Below are 14,526 nucleotides of genomic sequence, written 5' to 3'. Positions count from 1 at the left end.
TTTTTTTTTTTTTTTTTTTTTTTTTTTGAGACAAAGTCTCACTCTGTTGCCCAGACTGGAGTGTAGTGGTATGATCTCAGCTCACTGCAACCTTGCAACCTCTGCCTCTCAGGTTCAAGCTATTCTTGTGTCTCAGCCTCCTAAGTAGCTGGGATTACAGGCACCCACCACCATGCCTGGCTACTTTTTGTATTTTTGGTAGAGACAGAGTTTCACCATTTTGACCAGGCTGGTCTCGAACTCCTGACCTCAGGTGACCTACCTGCCTCGGCCTACCAAAGTGCTGGGATTACAGGCATGAGCCACCACATCTGGCCTCTAGCTTGTTTTTCTAACACAAAATTCCTCTAGGCATAATCAAGAGATAATCAAGAGTGCCCACTTGGTTCCAGGCACTACTGTGGTGATGGGACAGACATGTTCTTTATCCTCCTGGAGCTTACTGATAGGGAGCAAGAAAATAAATCAACAAAACAGAGTCAGAGCATGATCAGTGTTTACAAAATGAAATTGGACCATTATGGTCTCTGGGGGTGGGGCTGGTGAGGTCTAACTTAGACAAAATGGTCAGGAAGTTTTCCCTGAGAAAGTGGCATTTGAACTACCACCTAAGTGAGGAAAAGCTTCCAGCCGTGCAGAGATCTGGGGCAAAAGCATAAGAGAACTGCAGGTGATTAGGCTCCTAGTAGGAACATGTTTGTGTGCTCAAAGGAAAAAGTGTAGGAGATAAAAATCAGATTGCACTGGGCCAGGGAAAGTTTGGGTTTTCTTCTATGTGTAATGAATGGGACACGACAAGAGAGGTTTTAGATTGGGGCAAAGTGTGATCTGTGGGGGTTTTTTAAAAATTTTTTTAAGTTTTTAAGATTTTCATTTTGTGATGAAAAACTCAAAACTTAAAGTGTTTCTGTTTTTAAACTTTTTATTTTAAGATAATTATAGATTCATGCAGTTGTAAAAAGTGATACAGAGAGATTCCTGTGTACCATTTACACAGGGGGATCTCAGTTTCTCCCAACAGCAATATAAAACTATGGTAAAATATCACAACCAACATAGTGACATGATTGTCAACAAGCAGAAAATTCCCATCACCACAAGGATTCCTCATGTTGCCCTTTTAGAACCACACCCACTTCCATCCTGCCTCCACCCGTCAGCCCCTACCTAGCCTCCATTTCTCTAATTTTGTCATTTAAAGAATGTGATTTAAATGGAATCATACAGTATGTAATTTTGGAGATTGGACTTTTGGCACTTATCATAATTCTCTGAAGATCATCCAGGATGTTGCATGTATCCACAGCTTGTTCCTTTTCATTGCTGCGTAGTATTCCATGGAATAGATGTACCCCAGTTTGCTTAAGCACGCAACTGTTGAAGGACATCTGAGTTGTTTCCAGTTTTAGGCTATCACAAGTAAAGCTGTTACAAACATTTATGCATAGGTTTTTGTGTGAATCTATCTTCATTTCTCTGGTATAAATGCCTAGGAGTACAACTGCTTGGTTTTACGGTAGTTGCATGTTTGGTTTTTAAATAAACTGCCAAACTGTTTTCAAAGTGACTGTACCCTTTTACATTCCCACTGGAAAAGACTGAGTAATTCAGTTTCTCCATATCCTCACTGTTTGGTGTTGTCACTATTTTTCATTTTAGCCATTCTGATAGGTATGTAGTGATATCTCATTGTAGTTTTAATTTGCATTTCCCTAAATGTCTAATGATGTTGAATATATTTTCATGTGCTTGTCCACCATCTGTATATTCTCTTCAAGTGAAATGTCTCTTTGTGTCTTAAGCTTAAGCTTGTATTCTAAATGTTTGCATTTCTACTGTTGAATTTTGATTGTTCTTTATGTATAGTAGATACTAGTCCTTTGTCAGATATGCGGTTTGCAAATATTTTCTCCAACTCTGTAGCTTGTCTTTTCATCCTGCTATCTTGATGCTGGCATTGATTTGTTTTTATTCATTCACTTGGAGATCTTCTTGGTCCATGGTATTATGAGTGGTCTTTGATTGAAATCTGGATGTTTTCTGAGGTTCTTGATCTTATTTAGACCTTCTGCTTTAGTTGACCTTCTCTGACACTGTTCTGACAGGGGAAGAGTGGTTGTCACCTCATTGTTGCCAGGTGCATGCAGAAATCCAGGTTCCCCTACTTGGCCTCTGTTGGTACCCAAGTTAGGGGCTAGTTATTCGGGGTAGGTGGGAGCAGGTAAGTGTTCTGGCCCCCACGTGGTCTTCTCTGACATGTGGTGGGGGTGGCCCCATGACTACTGGGCAGTGGTGAGAGTCTGACTCTCCAGTGGTGTCCTGTGACACCACCCCAGCAGGGAGTGGGAGAGATGCCTCATTACTGCTGGGTGAGAGGGGAACACAGGCTCCCTGAGTCTCCACTGACACCTGGGTGTCAGGGGGTTGGGCCAAAGCTCTTTACTGGCTGGTAGGGATAAAGGTCCTGGCTCCCTGCTTGACCTTCAATGACACCATCTCGGTGGAGTTTCAGGGGTGCTCTGTTGCAGCCTGGCAAGGGTAGAAGTCTAGGCTTCCCACTTGACTTTTGCTGGCAAGGTGAGTCCACAGGTTTTCTGTGCTGTTTGGCTGGAGTAGAGCAGCTATTGTCTAAAAGTTTTCTGCCTTCTAGGCTATCCCTTTAGTGGTCCTTTGGCTACAGAGAACAGGCTTTTGTTGAGGTTTTTTCCCCGTCTATGCCATCAGTTGCAGCTTCTTCAATGTCAAGTATAGGATGATAAGGCAAAAAGGAAGTCCAGTGAAACCACCACTGTGCTGCTCCTCCAGTCCTAAGCTCCCTAGGTTGTCTGCCATCTTCTCTCTACCTTTTAAAGTCTTCTTATGTTTCTTTTATATATAATGTCCAGGGTTTTTAGTTGCACTTTGCAAAAGGATTAGGGAAAAGTATGTCTATTACATCTTCCTGAAGCAGAAGTAATCATGTGTTTTTAAAAGATCAATCTGACCGCTGTGTACTATTGTCATCATCTTTTTTTTTTTTTTTTTTTTTTTTTTTTTTTTGAGACGGAGTCTCCCTCTGTCGCCCAGGCTGGAGTGCAGTGGCATGATCTCGGCTCACTGCAAGCTCTGCCTCCCAAGTTCACACCATTCTCCTGCCTCAGCCTCCTGAGTAGCAGGGACTACAGGTCCCCACCACCATGCCCGGCTGATTTTTTGTTGTATTTTTAGTAGAGATGGGGTTTCACTGTGTTAGCCAGGATGGTCTTGATCTCCTGATCTTGTGATCTGCCTGCCTCGGCCTCCCAAAGTGCTGGGTTTTATTGTCATCTTCTTAACCCATCTGGGATCTCAGGCACCCTCAAAGAAGTGAGTCTGTTTGCATAGCCCCCAGTTGGACAGTGACTGTCCATGTCACCAAAAGCAAAAACATCCATGTAAGCAGAAAAAATAATAGTAAAGGGGATCCATAAAGCCTCTAAGGAATGGTCCAATCTCTTTGTGCCTCTACCTCTCTAATAATTAACCATGAACAAAATGACAACTACCAAATAGACATAGGATCAGATCCCAAAAGTATCAAACAGCTCAAGAAGTCATCTGATTTGGGAGGCCAAGACAGGTGGATCACTTGAGTCCAGGAGTTTGAGAAGAGCCTGGGCAACATCACAAGACCCCATCTCAAAAAAAAAAAAAAAAAAAAAAAAGGCCAGGCACAGTGGCTCACTCCTGTAATCCCAGCACTTTGGGAGGCAGAGGCAGGTGGATCATGAGGTCAGGAGATCAAGACCATCCTGGCTAACATGGTGAAACCCCATCTCTACTAAAAAATACAAAAAAAAAAAAAAAGCCAGGCGTGGTGGTGGGCACCTGTAGTCCCAGCTACTTGGGAGGCTGAGGCAGGAGAATGGTGTGAACCTAGGAGGTGGAACTTGCAGTGAGCCAAGATCGCGCCACTGCACTCCAGCCTGGGTGACACAGCGAGACTCCATCTCAAAAACAAACAAACAAACAAAAATTAATTATAAAAAAGAAAGTCAACTGAGACATTCCCAGTTCTACACAAAACTACAGTCCAACCATCTAAGAGAGGAAAGTCACAGTGTGTACTCAAAACCTTTTAAAATAAGATTTAGTAAAACAGTTTGCTAAAAATCCTTAATTTGTTGACCCCAGGGACAAGTTTGTGTTTAGCAACTGATTGGGCCTGTCTTTCTCACCTCCTTGTTTCATTTCTTCACTCCCTCCCCTCTCCTCACTCAGTTCTTCACCATCCCTCTGGCCTCCCTTTTCTCTATGGTCAGGACCTGTGCTTAGGAAGTGGCCAGCCCCAGGCACTCAAGCCTGGACACGGATCTAATGGAATTGATCACTGTACCAGGTGCCATTCTAGGCACTTTCTACTCATCAGCTCCTGGGAAGCAGATAGTTGTATTTTCATTCCTATGTTAGTGATGATGGCCCAAGAGTGGGTCATCCTGCAGAGCCAGGATCCTGACCCAGACACAAAACCCATGCTTTTAACTGTGAGGTCACCCTATCACTCGGCTCCCTTTCAGGGTTTTCTCTGCAGTGCACATCTCACTGTGGAATGACAGCTTCATCCCCTTTAAGGGCAGAAGCAGACATGGCCTGCAGCCATGGTGACTTCTTTTGGTGGGAAGATGGTCCCAAGTCAGGTGCAGTCATGGGCCCCTAGCATCTGCATTGGGAGGAACCTTGGAAATCATCTAGCCCAGTGATTTTCCCAGCCCAGTCATCTGAATCCTGCTGTCAGAATCTTTTCCAGACCTGGAAAAAGTACTACTTAAAGAAAGCATGAAGCATGCATACCATCGATGCAATTTATTATTTACTTGATCTTTTTCTTAAATGTGTTTGAAACATATTACTACCATAAGTAGATACTCTACATCACTTGCCATGAGTGGAAGGGACATATCAAAGTAGATGTGTGACTGCACAATAGCAGTAAGATGAGTGCTGCACTCAGGGCCTGAGGATCTTGCTGGGATCCTTCTGGGGCTGGTAGCCCACCCTCCACCTGCCTCCACCTTTCTAGGTGTGCTCACCCCTCACAATGCAGCCTAGCCTGCTCCACAAGGGAGCTGTCTGTAGAGGTAGGTCTTTTTTTGGGGGGGGAGGGGCGGGGGGAGACGGAGTTTTGCTCTTGTCACTCAGGCTGGAGTGCAGTGGGGCAATCTCGACTCACTACAACCTCTGCCTTCCAGGTTCAAGAGATTCTCATGTCTCAGCCTCCCGAGTAGCTGAGATTAACAGGCGCCTGCCACAATGCCTGGATAATGTTTTGTATTTTTAGTAGAGACGGGGTCTCACCATGTTGGTCAGGCTGGTCTTGAACTCCTGACCTCAGGTGATCCACCCGCCTCAGCCTCCTCAAGTGCTGAGATTATAGGTGCAAGCCACCGCACCCAGCCAAAGTGAGTTCCTTGATGTGGATTGAGACAGAGAGCTTGCTGTCAGTGTCCCCAAAAGTAACAGTAATTCTTCTTTCTCTTGATTCTGAGACACAGCTTTTTTCACAATTGAGCATTTCTCCATTTGAAACGGGTCTTAAGATGGATGGTCGGGCGCAGTGGCTCACGCCTGTAATCCCAGCACTTTGGGAGGCCGAGGTGGGCGGATCATGAGGTCGGGAGATCGAGACCATCCTGGCTAACACAGTGAAACCCCGTCTCTACTAAAAATGCAAAAAATTAGCTGGGCATGGCGGCGGGCGCCTGTAGTCCCAGCTACTCGGGAGGCTGAGGCAGGAGAATGGCGTGAACCCGGGAGGTGGAGCTTGCAGTGAGCCGAGTTCGCGCCACTGCACTCCAGCCTGGGTGACTGAGCCAGACTCCGTCTCAAAAAAAAAAAAAAAAAAAAAAGATGGATGTGTACGTTTAATAAGGAGGGCTTTTTTTTTTCTTTTCTTAAAATCTGCCATGAATTTTATGACATCTTAAAAAAAGGAATGAGGTTCAACTATGGTAAATTGCTGTTTAGGGATTAAAAACGATCAAATAGCGGCACTTTATTTTGGTTCAACCTAACAGCATATGGTGATACGTTATCTTTTAGCCCTCATAGCAACCTCATCAAGCAAGTATTTTTAATCCTCTTTGGAAAAGAACACCAAGGCCCAGAGAAGCTGAGTAACTTTCCCAAGGTCACAGAGCTAGTGAGTGAAGGGTCAGGACTGGGACCCACGCCATCTCATCCCATTGTTTATATTTTTACCAACACATAGAATTCCAGCCTGAGCCACCTATAAAGGACCTTTGGGATTAATCTTAGTGCTCCTTTCCGAAGAAAAGAAAGTGTTTCCACATCTTTTTAGGAGAAGAATGGAGTCAAAGGAGAAGAGGAAAGATGTCACCCCCCAAATCCACAGGACTCCATCTCAGGAGAGTTTCCTGGCAACCATGCTATTAGGAATTTTGCAAGGTCGGTCATGGTGGCTCATGTCTGTAATCCCAGCACTTTGAGAGACTGAGGCAGGAGGATCTCTTGAGCCCAGGAGTTCAAGACCAGCCTGGGCAACATACTGAGACCTCGTCTACACACACACACTAACACACGCACAATTAGCTGGGCATAGTGGCGCACACTTGTAGTCTCAGCTCCCTGGGAGGCTGAGGTGGGAAGATCACTTGAGTCCAGGAGGTCAAGGTTGCAATGAGCTGCGGTTGCACCACTGCACTCCAGCCTGGACAACAGGGAGAGACCCTGTCTCAAAAAAAAAAAAAAAAGAAAAAGAATTTTGCTTCACTCTCCTTTAGTTCTTTTATATGGCCACACAGTTCTGAGTCCAGAGGACCTGAATTTACTCCATCTGCACATCTAGAATTTCCCGTGAGAGACTTGAATGGCAGGTATACCCAGCGGCATGCCAATAACATGCACTAACCAGGGACTGTGTCCTCAGGCCTGGCCCCACCCCCACCCACCCATCCTCCCGGACTCGTCCCGGCCTCCCAGGTCAGACTCGGCACGTGAAGACCAACTGGCCTGCTGCCCTGAGACTGCAGCCAGTCATCCCTTTGGCCTAAAGCACTGTGCTTAAATGTGCTGCTCAGAGAATGCAGGCATCTGTCAGCACAACCACCACCCATTCCCACCTCCAGAATGGAATGAGCCTCAAGTTTGGTTGCTTCCATTCTGTTGTCTTTGGGTTTTGGTCCAGGACTTACCAAACCCATCGGATAACCCAGCTTTTCATCCCAGTCTGACCCCCCTGACCCATGGATCTCATCCCCTGACAGCAGTCACCTGATAGGAATGACGCCACCCCTTACCCTCAGAGGGCCCTCCTGGAGTTCACAATCGTTTTGGGTCCCAGGTAATCAGGACAAATGACACTGGTGCTCCACTGCCTGGAGGAGGAGCACTGGGAAGGGCACAGGGCAGACACCTCCACAAACATGAACAGATTCAAGGATGCAGCAGGGAGTTTTCTCTTAGGATTCTGTTCCTTGAAAAAGAAGTGGCTAGAAAGCAGTGAGAAAGCCTCGCAAAAGGCAGCATCTTTGGTGCCAACACTTGGCATAGCCCCCTAATCCTCTGCACAATGTCCAACTCCTGGGGACCAGCCAGTGCTTGGTATTTAGTAGACGCTCAATAAATATTTGGAGAATGAATGAATGAATGAATGAATGAATGAATGAATATATAGCTTAGTGCATGGGGAAACATTCCCTAAACCTCTGGGGAATGACTGGATAAAGTATAGGGAGCCCCCTGATGTCCAGTTTAAGCTTCCACTCTCCCTCTTTCCTTTGCTCTCCTGAACTTCTAGTGCTTTCATTATAATCATATTTCCATGGTGGGAAGTTTTTTTAAATTTATTTTTAGAGGTGGGGTTTTGCCATGTTGCCTAGGCTGGCCTCAAACTCCTGGTCTCAAGCCATCCTCCCACCTCAACCTCCCGAATAGCTGGGACCACAGTCATGCACCACCAGGCCCAGCCAATTTTTTAAAAAAATAATTTAAAGACAGGGTCTCGCAATGTTGCCTAGGCTGGCCTGGAGCTCCTGGGCTCAAGCAATCCTTGGCCTCCCAAGCAGCTGGGACTATAGGCATGCACCACCACACAAGGTTTTTAAAATAGATTTTATTGTTTTAGGCCCAGTTTTAGATCTACAGAAAAATTGAGAAGATAGTACAGAGAGTTCCCATATACCCCTTCACTCACTTTTCCCTATGATTAATAGGCTATATTACTAGATACCTTTGTTATAAATAATGAACCAATATTGATACATTATCATGAGCTAAAATCCATACCTTATTCAGAGTTCCTTAGGGTTTTGTTTTTGTTTTTGTTTTAGATTCACGGGGTTTATGTGTGGGTTTGTTACATGGATATACCACATGATGCTGAGGTTTGGGCTTCAATTGAATCCGTCACCCAAATAGTGAACATAGGGCCCAATGGGTAGCTTTTCAGCCCTTGCCTCCTTCCCTCTCTCTCTCCCCACTTTTTTGGAGTCCCCAGTGTCTCTTGTTCCCAACTTTATATCCATGTGTACGCAGTTATTAGCTCCCACTTACACGTGAGAACATGGGGTATTTGGTTTTCTGTTTCTACTTTCATTCACTTAGGATAATAGCCTCCAGCTGCATCCATGTTACAGCAAAGGACATGATTTCATTCATTTTCATGGCTGCATAGTAGTCCATGGTGTATATGTAGCACGTTTTCTTTATCCAGTGCACCACTGATGGGCACCTTTGTTGATTCCATGTCTTTGCTATTGTGAATAGTGCTGCAATGAACATGTGAGTGCAGGTGTCTTTTGGGTAGAATGATTTATTTTCCTTTGGGTATATGCCCAGTAATGGGATTACTGGGTCGAATGGTAACTCTATTTGTAGTTCTTTGAGAAATAGCCAGAGTTCCTTAGTTTGTACCTGGTGTCTTATTCTGCTACTGGATCCCATCCAGAATACCACATTACACACTTCATCGTCATTTCTCTTAGGCTCCACTTGATGGAGGCGGTTCCTCGGACTTTCCTTGTTTGGGGTGACCTTGAAAGTTTTGAGGAGTACTGGTCAAACATTGTGTAGGCTGCCCCTCTAGTGGAATATGCCTGACGTTTTTCTCATGATTAGACTGGGGTTATGGATTTTTCAGAGGGAAACCCCAGAGAGAAAGACATCTTATCAAGGGCACATTCCATCAAGGTGAGTTATCACTATTGTTGTTGACCTGGGCCACCTGGCTGAGGCAGTGTTTGTCAAGTTTCTCTACTGTAATCTTCCTCTCTTCCCCTCTTTCCATACTGTCCTCTTTGGAATGCAGTGAGCATGCAATGCCCTCAACTAAAAAGTGGGGAGTTGCACCTCCCCCTGACCATTGTTACGTATTTGAAGATTGTCCATTCGGAACAAGTATGGTCAGCCCTTATATTTCCGTTCTCAGGTGATACAGTACACATTAAAGTTAGAAAGAGGGGTCAACTGTGAGTTCCAGCGGAGGAGGGGTCTTGCCTTGCCTGCTTCTGCGGCCCCAAAAGAGTGCCTTTCACACTGCAGGACACCTCTTCCATGTTTAATCAATACCTCCTGAATCGAATCAAACCACCACCACTGTCTGCCAAAAAAGAAAAACGTGCAGAAGAGTCTACAGACTGTACAGGCCTCTCTGAAGGGCACAAGAGTCCAGGAAACAGGTTTTATTACTTCACTCAGAGTTAATTAGATGGGAGCTGATTCACCAGCAAGATGCATGAGACACACCCTGGTGTAGACGAGTGAGACTTATCCCTAACATTCATAATACAGTCTGTACAAAGCATTTTTGCAGATAACAAGTCTTATCTTTTTTATGATCAGCCAGTACTTATCAAATGTCCACCATGTGTCTGGCACTCTGGGTTACAGAGGTGATGAAATATAGTTCAATAGATGTAAACTTTAGATGAGATGTGTTAGTTTTCTATTGCTGCAGTAACAAATGACCATAATTTAGAGGTGTAAGGCAACACCTATTTATTATCTCATAGTTTCTCTGGGTTGGAAATCTGGGTGCAGTGTGACCCAGCTCAGTTCTCTGCCTAGGATCTCAAGGGCAAAATCAAGGAGTCAGCAGGATTGTGTTCCTTTCTGGGGGCTTTGGGGAAGAATTGCTTCCAAGCTCATTCAGATGTTTTGGGTGGAATTCAGTTCCTTGTGGCTGTAGGACTGAGATCCCACTTCCTTGCTGACTGTTGGTGTCACACTTAACTCCTAGTGTGGTTACCTAAGTCCCCTCACAAGCTTGACGTGTGGCCCCTCCATCTTCAAGCCAGCAACAGAGCATCAAGTCCTTCTCAGACTGGGATCTCTGTCATCTTGTTCTCCCCTCTCCCTTCTGAAGTCCTTCTCTGCCTCTACTTTTAAGGGCTCATGTGATTACTTTGAGCTCACCCAGATAATCCAGGATAATCTATTTGAAGGTTGACTCATGAGGAACTGCTATGCTCTTGAATGTTTGTCCCCCCAGAATTTAAATGTTGAAGTCCTAACCCCCAAGGTGATGATATTAGGAAGTGGTGTATTTGGGAGGTGAGTAGGTCCACAAAAGAGACCCCGGAGGGGCCTCAGCACCCCTTCTACCATGTGAGGACATAGCTAGAAGGCACCATCTATGAGAAAGTGGGCCCTCACCAAACACCGAGTCTTCTGGCACCTTGATCTTAGACTTCCCAGCCTCCAGAACTGTGAGAAATAAATTTCTGCACTTTATAAGCCACCCAGTTTAGAGTATTTTGTTAGCAGCCCTAATGGACTAAAGCACTAACCTTGATTACTCCTGCAAAGTTGCTTTTGCCATGTAAAGTAATGTGTTCACAATCCCAGTCCCAGGGGTTATTAGGGCATGCAGTCTTCTAGAAAGCCATAATTCTTCTTACCACACAGTGCTTCTCAAGCATGAATGTGCATGGGAGTCAGCTGCAGAGTGTGTTAAAAATGCAGATTCTGATTCAGTGGGCCTGAATGAGAGTGTCTATTTCCTACAGGATCCCAAAGGATGCTGCTGCTCGTGGTCTATGGAGTACGTTTTGGGTGGCAGGGCTTTAGGCCAGAGGAAACAAATTTATAGCCCACAGCCCAGGTCAGACCCATGAGAGAATTTCAGTGCATGGAACCTGTGGTTCTCAAACTTAAGGGAATGTCAGTATCACCAGAAAATGTGTTAATATGCGGATTCCTGGACCTCACTCCCAGCGTTTTTAAGTCAGAAGGTCTGGGGCAAGGCCCAAGAATTTGCATTTCTAATAAGCTCCCAGGTGATGCTGGTCCAGGGACCACACTTCGAGAAGAACTGCATTAAGCCCATTGGTAGCCAGTTATTTTTAGGAGTATTAAGTGAGGGGAGCACTGAATGCCCTCTGGTTATAAAGCCTCATCTTTGAAAGTTGAGTCTCTTTGTCCTTCAGGTATGATTATGCCCCTGTAAATCACATCTGAGGTGACACTGTTCCTTCTGTGATCTACCTACTTTAATTGAATGGTTTGGATTATCTTTTATATGCCAAGCTGTATGCTTCTGCCTTGGGAACACAATGAAGTGGGTAGATTTAAGAACAGCTTGAACCACTCACATCACTAGTGGCCCCAAACCCATCTTTTAAAATTCAAAAGAATATTTATTGTTTTTATTACAAAAGCAATGCTTGTTTGTTGTAGAAAATATAAGTAAAAGAAAAAACATCCTCATCTCACCCAAAGGTAACTACTCTATTTTTTTTAGATCTTTTTCTATACATATCTGTCAATCCAAATATATTTGTAGAGGGTTTTATTTCCAAAAGACCTGGTACAAACTGTGTTGTAACCTACTTTTCTTCCTTAATCTATTGTAAATATTTTTCAATGTGACCCCTTTGAGCCCCTAGTTTCAACACCCTTTCTCCAATAAATAGAAACAAAATGCTGTGTTTCATTTTTCCTCCTATACACCTGCAGCTGGAGGGAGATTAATGAAAGGAAATGGCTGCAAAGTGGGAAGAGATCAATGCACGATGAGGGTCAAGGAGAAGCAGGCTCCCATGTCCCCAGCAGTGAAGGGCAGCTGTAGTTTGGGGTTGCGGAACCAGCTCCTTCCCACCTTTTGTTTGGAGCCAATGATTCAGCTGAGCACTTCTGGGTCCGGAAATGCCTCAGCACCAGAATCAAGTTCACACGAAAGCTGAATCAGGAGAATTTGTCTCGTTAATGGAGAGCACAGCCACAGGATCAAAAGGGCTAATTTCAGGATAATTCTCCTGAAATCCTGCTAATTTCAGGAGAATTCATTGCTTACAGAATTTTAGAGTACTGGTAAAGGTGGGTTTGGGGTAAAACCTTACTTTCCTTTCTCTATGAACTACAAAAACCTGCTTTCCAGTGGGTAGCGAATCATGAGGGCCAGAGAAAAGAATTTAATTGCAAATTTCTTAAGCTTCACCAGTGAACCCACTAGAAATAGACAGTGGACAAAACAGAGCAAGTAAATCCAGGACTCGTGAGTGCAAACGGCTTGTGTGCTACCCCAGAGGATTTCTCCTGTGGCGTGCAGTAAATGTGTGAGCTCTAATCACCTGGAGGGATGCATTCCTGGGGCACAGCTTGGCTGAGGCTGGCCACAGCCCCCAGTATCATGACCTCCTCTTTCTTTTCTGCAGAACGAAGTGATCAGCCAGCAGCTGTGCGTCATCTTCACACACTGCTACGGGCCCTACCCCATCCCCAAGCTCACGGAGATCAAACGGAAACAGACCTCACGCTTGGGTGAGTGGTTCCCCCGGGCCTGTGTTGGCTGCTGCTTTGTGATTTAAGGATAGGGAGCCAAAGAATGCCATAAAAAAGGAGGGAGGGGGTTCAAGGGCAAACAAGGTCGGTTCAGGATTCAGGCCAGGGGAAATCAGAATTTCTCCTTTATTGTGTGATGACACTGGAGAACATACCTTGGGAATGTGGACAAGGAGATTTGCCAACTAAAGGGACTTTCTCCCCTAGACACAGACAGTGGGGGCTGCGGAAGACCTCCTGATTCCATACACATCCGCTGCACAGGTGGCTCCTGAAAGAAGGCCACACTGCACATGGCAGCTCTGTCCCCCAAACTCCCCCCTCTAAAAGTCCTTCTTCCTCACTAAGAAGGAATGAGCGGGAGACAGTGAGGAGCCAGGGCTGTTCCTCTAGTGGAGATCCTTCTACAGGGAAATAAGAGAAAAGGAGAACAAAGCCCCCACAACACACACACACCCCCATAAAAATATGAGGGGACATACCTGAGCTGCAGAGGCTGGATGCTCAGAAGTCCCATGACAGTATCAATAACCTCTTCTTCTGGGAGGCGTTCACTGTGCCGGCTCCAGCCACGCACTTGACCTACCCTATCTCAAGTCATCTTCAGGCCACCCCAAGAGGCAGGCACTGTGACTCATCCTACATTATGGCTGCAATATCAGTACGGGGTGAAGCTGGAACTTGAACCCAGGTGTGCCCAGAAGCCGTAATTTTGTCATTCTGCAGTCCCAGCTTCTGAGATTTTTCAGAAGAAACCTTTCCATCAGGCACGAGGTTCTTTCAGAGGATCCTGGGGCTGTTGCAACCGGGTTGATCAACCTACAGAAAGGAGAAGGAATATCAGGCTGCTTTGAGGCCTGAAACATGAGCCTTCTGTTGGAAGAGACTGTCTGCCTGCTGCCTGGAGAGTTATAAAATATTAAAGATAAAGGATTCCTTTTCCTTAGATAGGTTGGGGACCTTTCCTACTTCCTGTTTCCCTTTCCTAATAAAGTTGAAGGACATCTGAGTAATAGAAGACTGAAATTTCTACTCTTTAGCAAAATTTGAAAGGGATGAGCTAGTTTAGATTAATTAAAAGGCTGAATTCATGGGACTATTTTAAAGTTATTTTTGTTCCCATCTTGAATAACTTGTTAATTTAAATGAGACACAACTTTTTGCTGAAATGGAAAATTTTAGCAGCTGAGTCAAAGGCTGTCTATCTTTCTGACCATGTGTAGGGGAAAACTGGGATGTGCCCAAGTCACAAGTACTTCTCCCTTATAGGAAATAGGTATTAATTAAAATGTTATCAGGGCAATATGTTATAAAGACCAGTCAAGTTAGCAAACGTTAGACAGTGAGGGGTACATTCCCAGGACACAGCAACAATCTCTGATGTCTCGGTGCCTCATAAGACACCATCCTTAGAGCAAACTTTTGCCAGGTCAGTTTCAGTGGCATAAAATCTGCTTTCCCTTAGCTACAGGTTGGGAGGGAACATTTTCTCCTCCTGAATTTGCTGAAGTTTCTTTCACTAGCAGTTAAAAGTTTCTGATTTTGGGCCGGACATGGTGGCTCATGCCTGTAATCCCAGTACTTTGGGAGGCCGAGGCAGGCAGATCAAATACCATCAACATCCATTGAGCATCTACTATAATGGTCACGTTTATTGAGGGATACTCATGTGTCAGCCATTTTGCTAAGTGCGCTCCATAAATTCATTCATTTATTCCTCACTACTCTTAAGGTCAGGAGTTCAAGACCAGCCTTGCCAACATGGTGAAA

General features: G+C 45.0%; 1 protein-coding gene across 5 annotated transcripts in view; it reads left to right on the top strand.

The window, feature by feature from the left end:
- ABTB3 (ankyrin repeat and BTB domain containing 3) overlaps positions 1-14,526 on the top strand; it is a 339,095-nt gene that overhangs the window by 301,626 nt on the left and 22,943 nt on the right. For all 5 annotated transcript variants that reach the window (XM_011768941.3, XM_011768940.2, XM_011768939.3 and 2 more), the window contains one exon: positions 12,630-12,735. In XM_011768941.3, the coding sequence (XP_011767243.2) occupies positions 12,630-12,735 (106 nt within the window). The remainder of the gene's footprint in view (positions 1-12,629; positions 12,736-14,526) is intronic.

The sequence above is a fragment of the Macaca nemestrina genome, chromosome 10 (genome assembly GCF_043159975.1).
Source record: "Macaca nemestrina isolate mMacNem1 chromosome 10, mMacNem.hap1, whole genome shotgun sequence".
NCBI classification, from domain to species: domain Eukaryota; kingdom Metazoa; phylum Chordata; class Mammalia; order Primates; family Cercopithecidae; genus Macaca; species Macaca nemestrina.
Note: the sequence above shows the minus strand (reverse complement) of the source record. Positions and strands in the feature narration are given on the sequence as shown.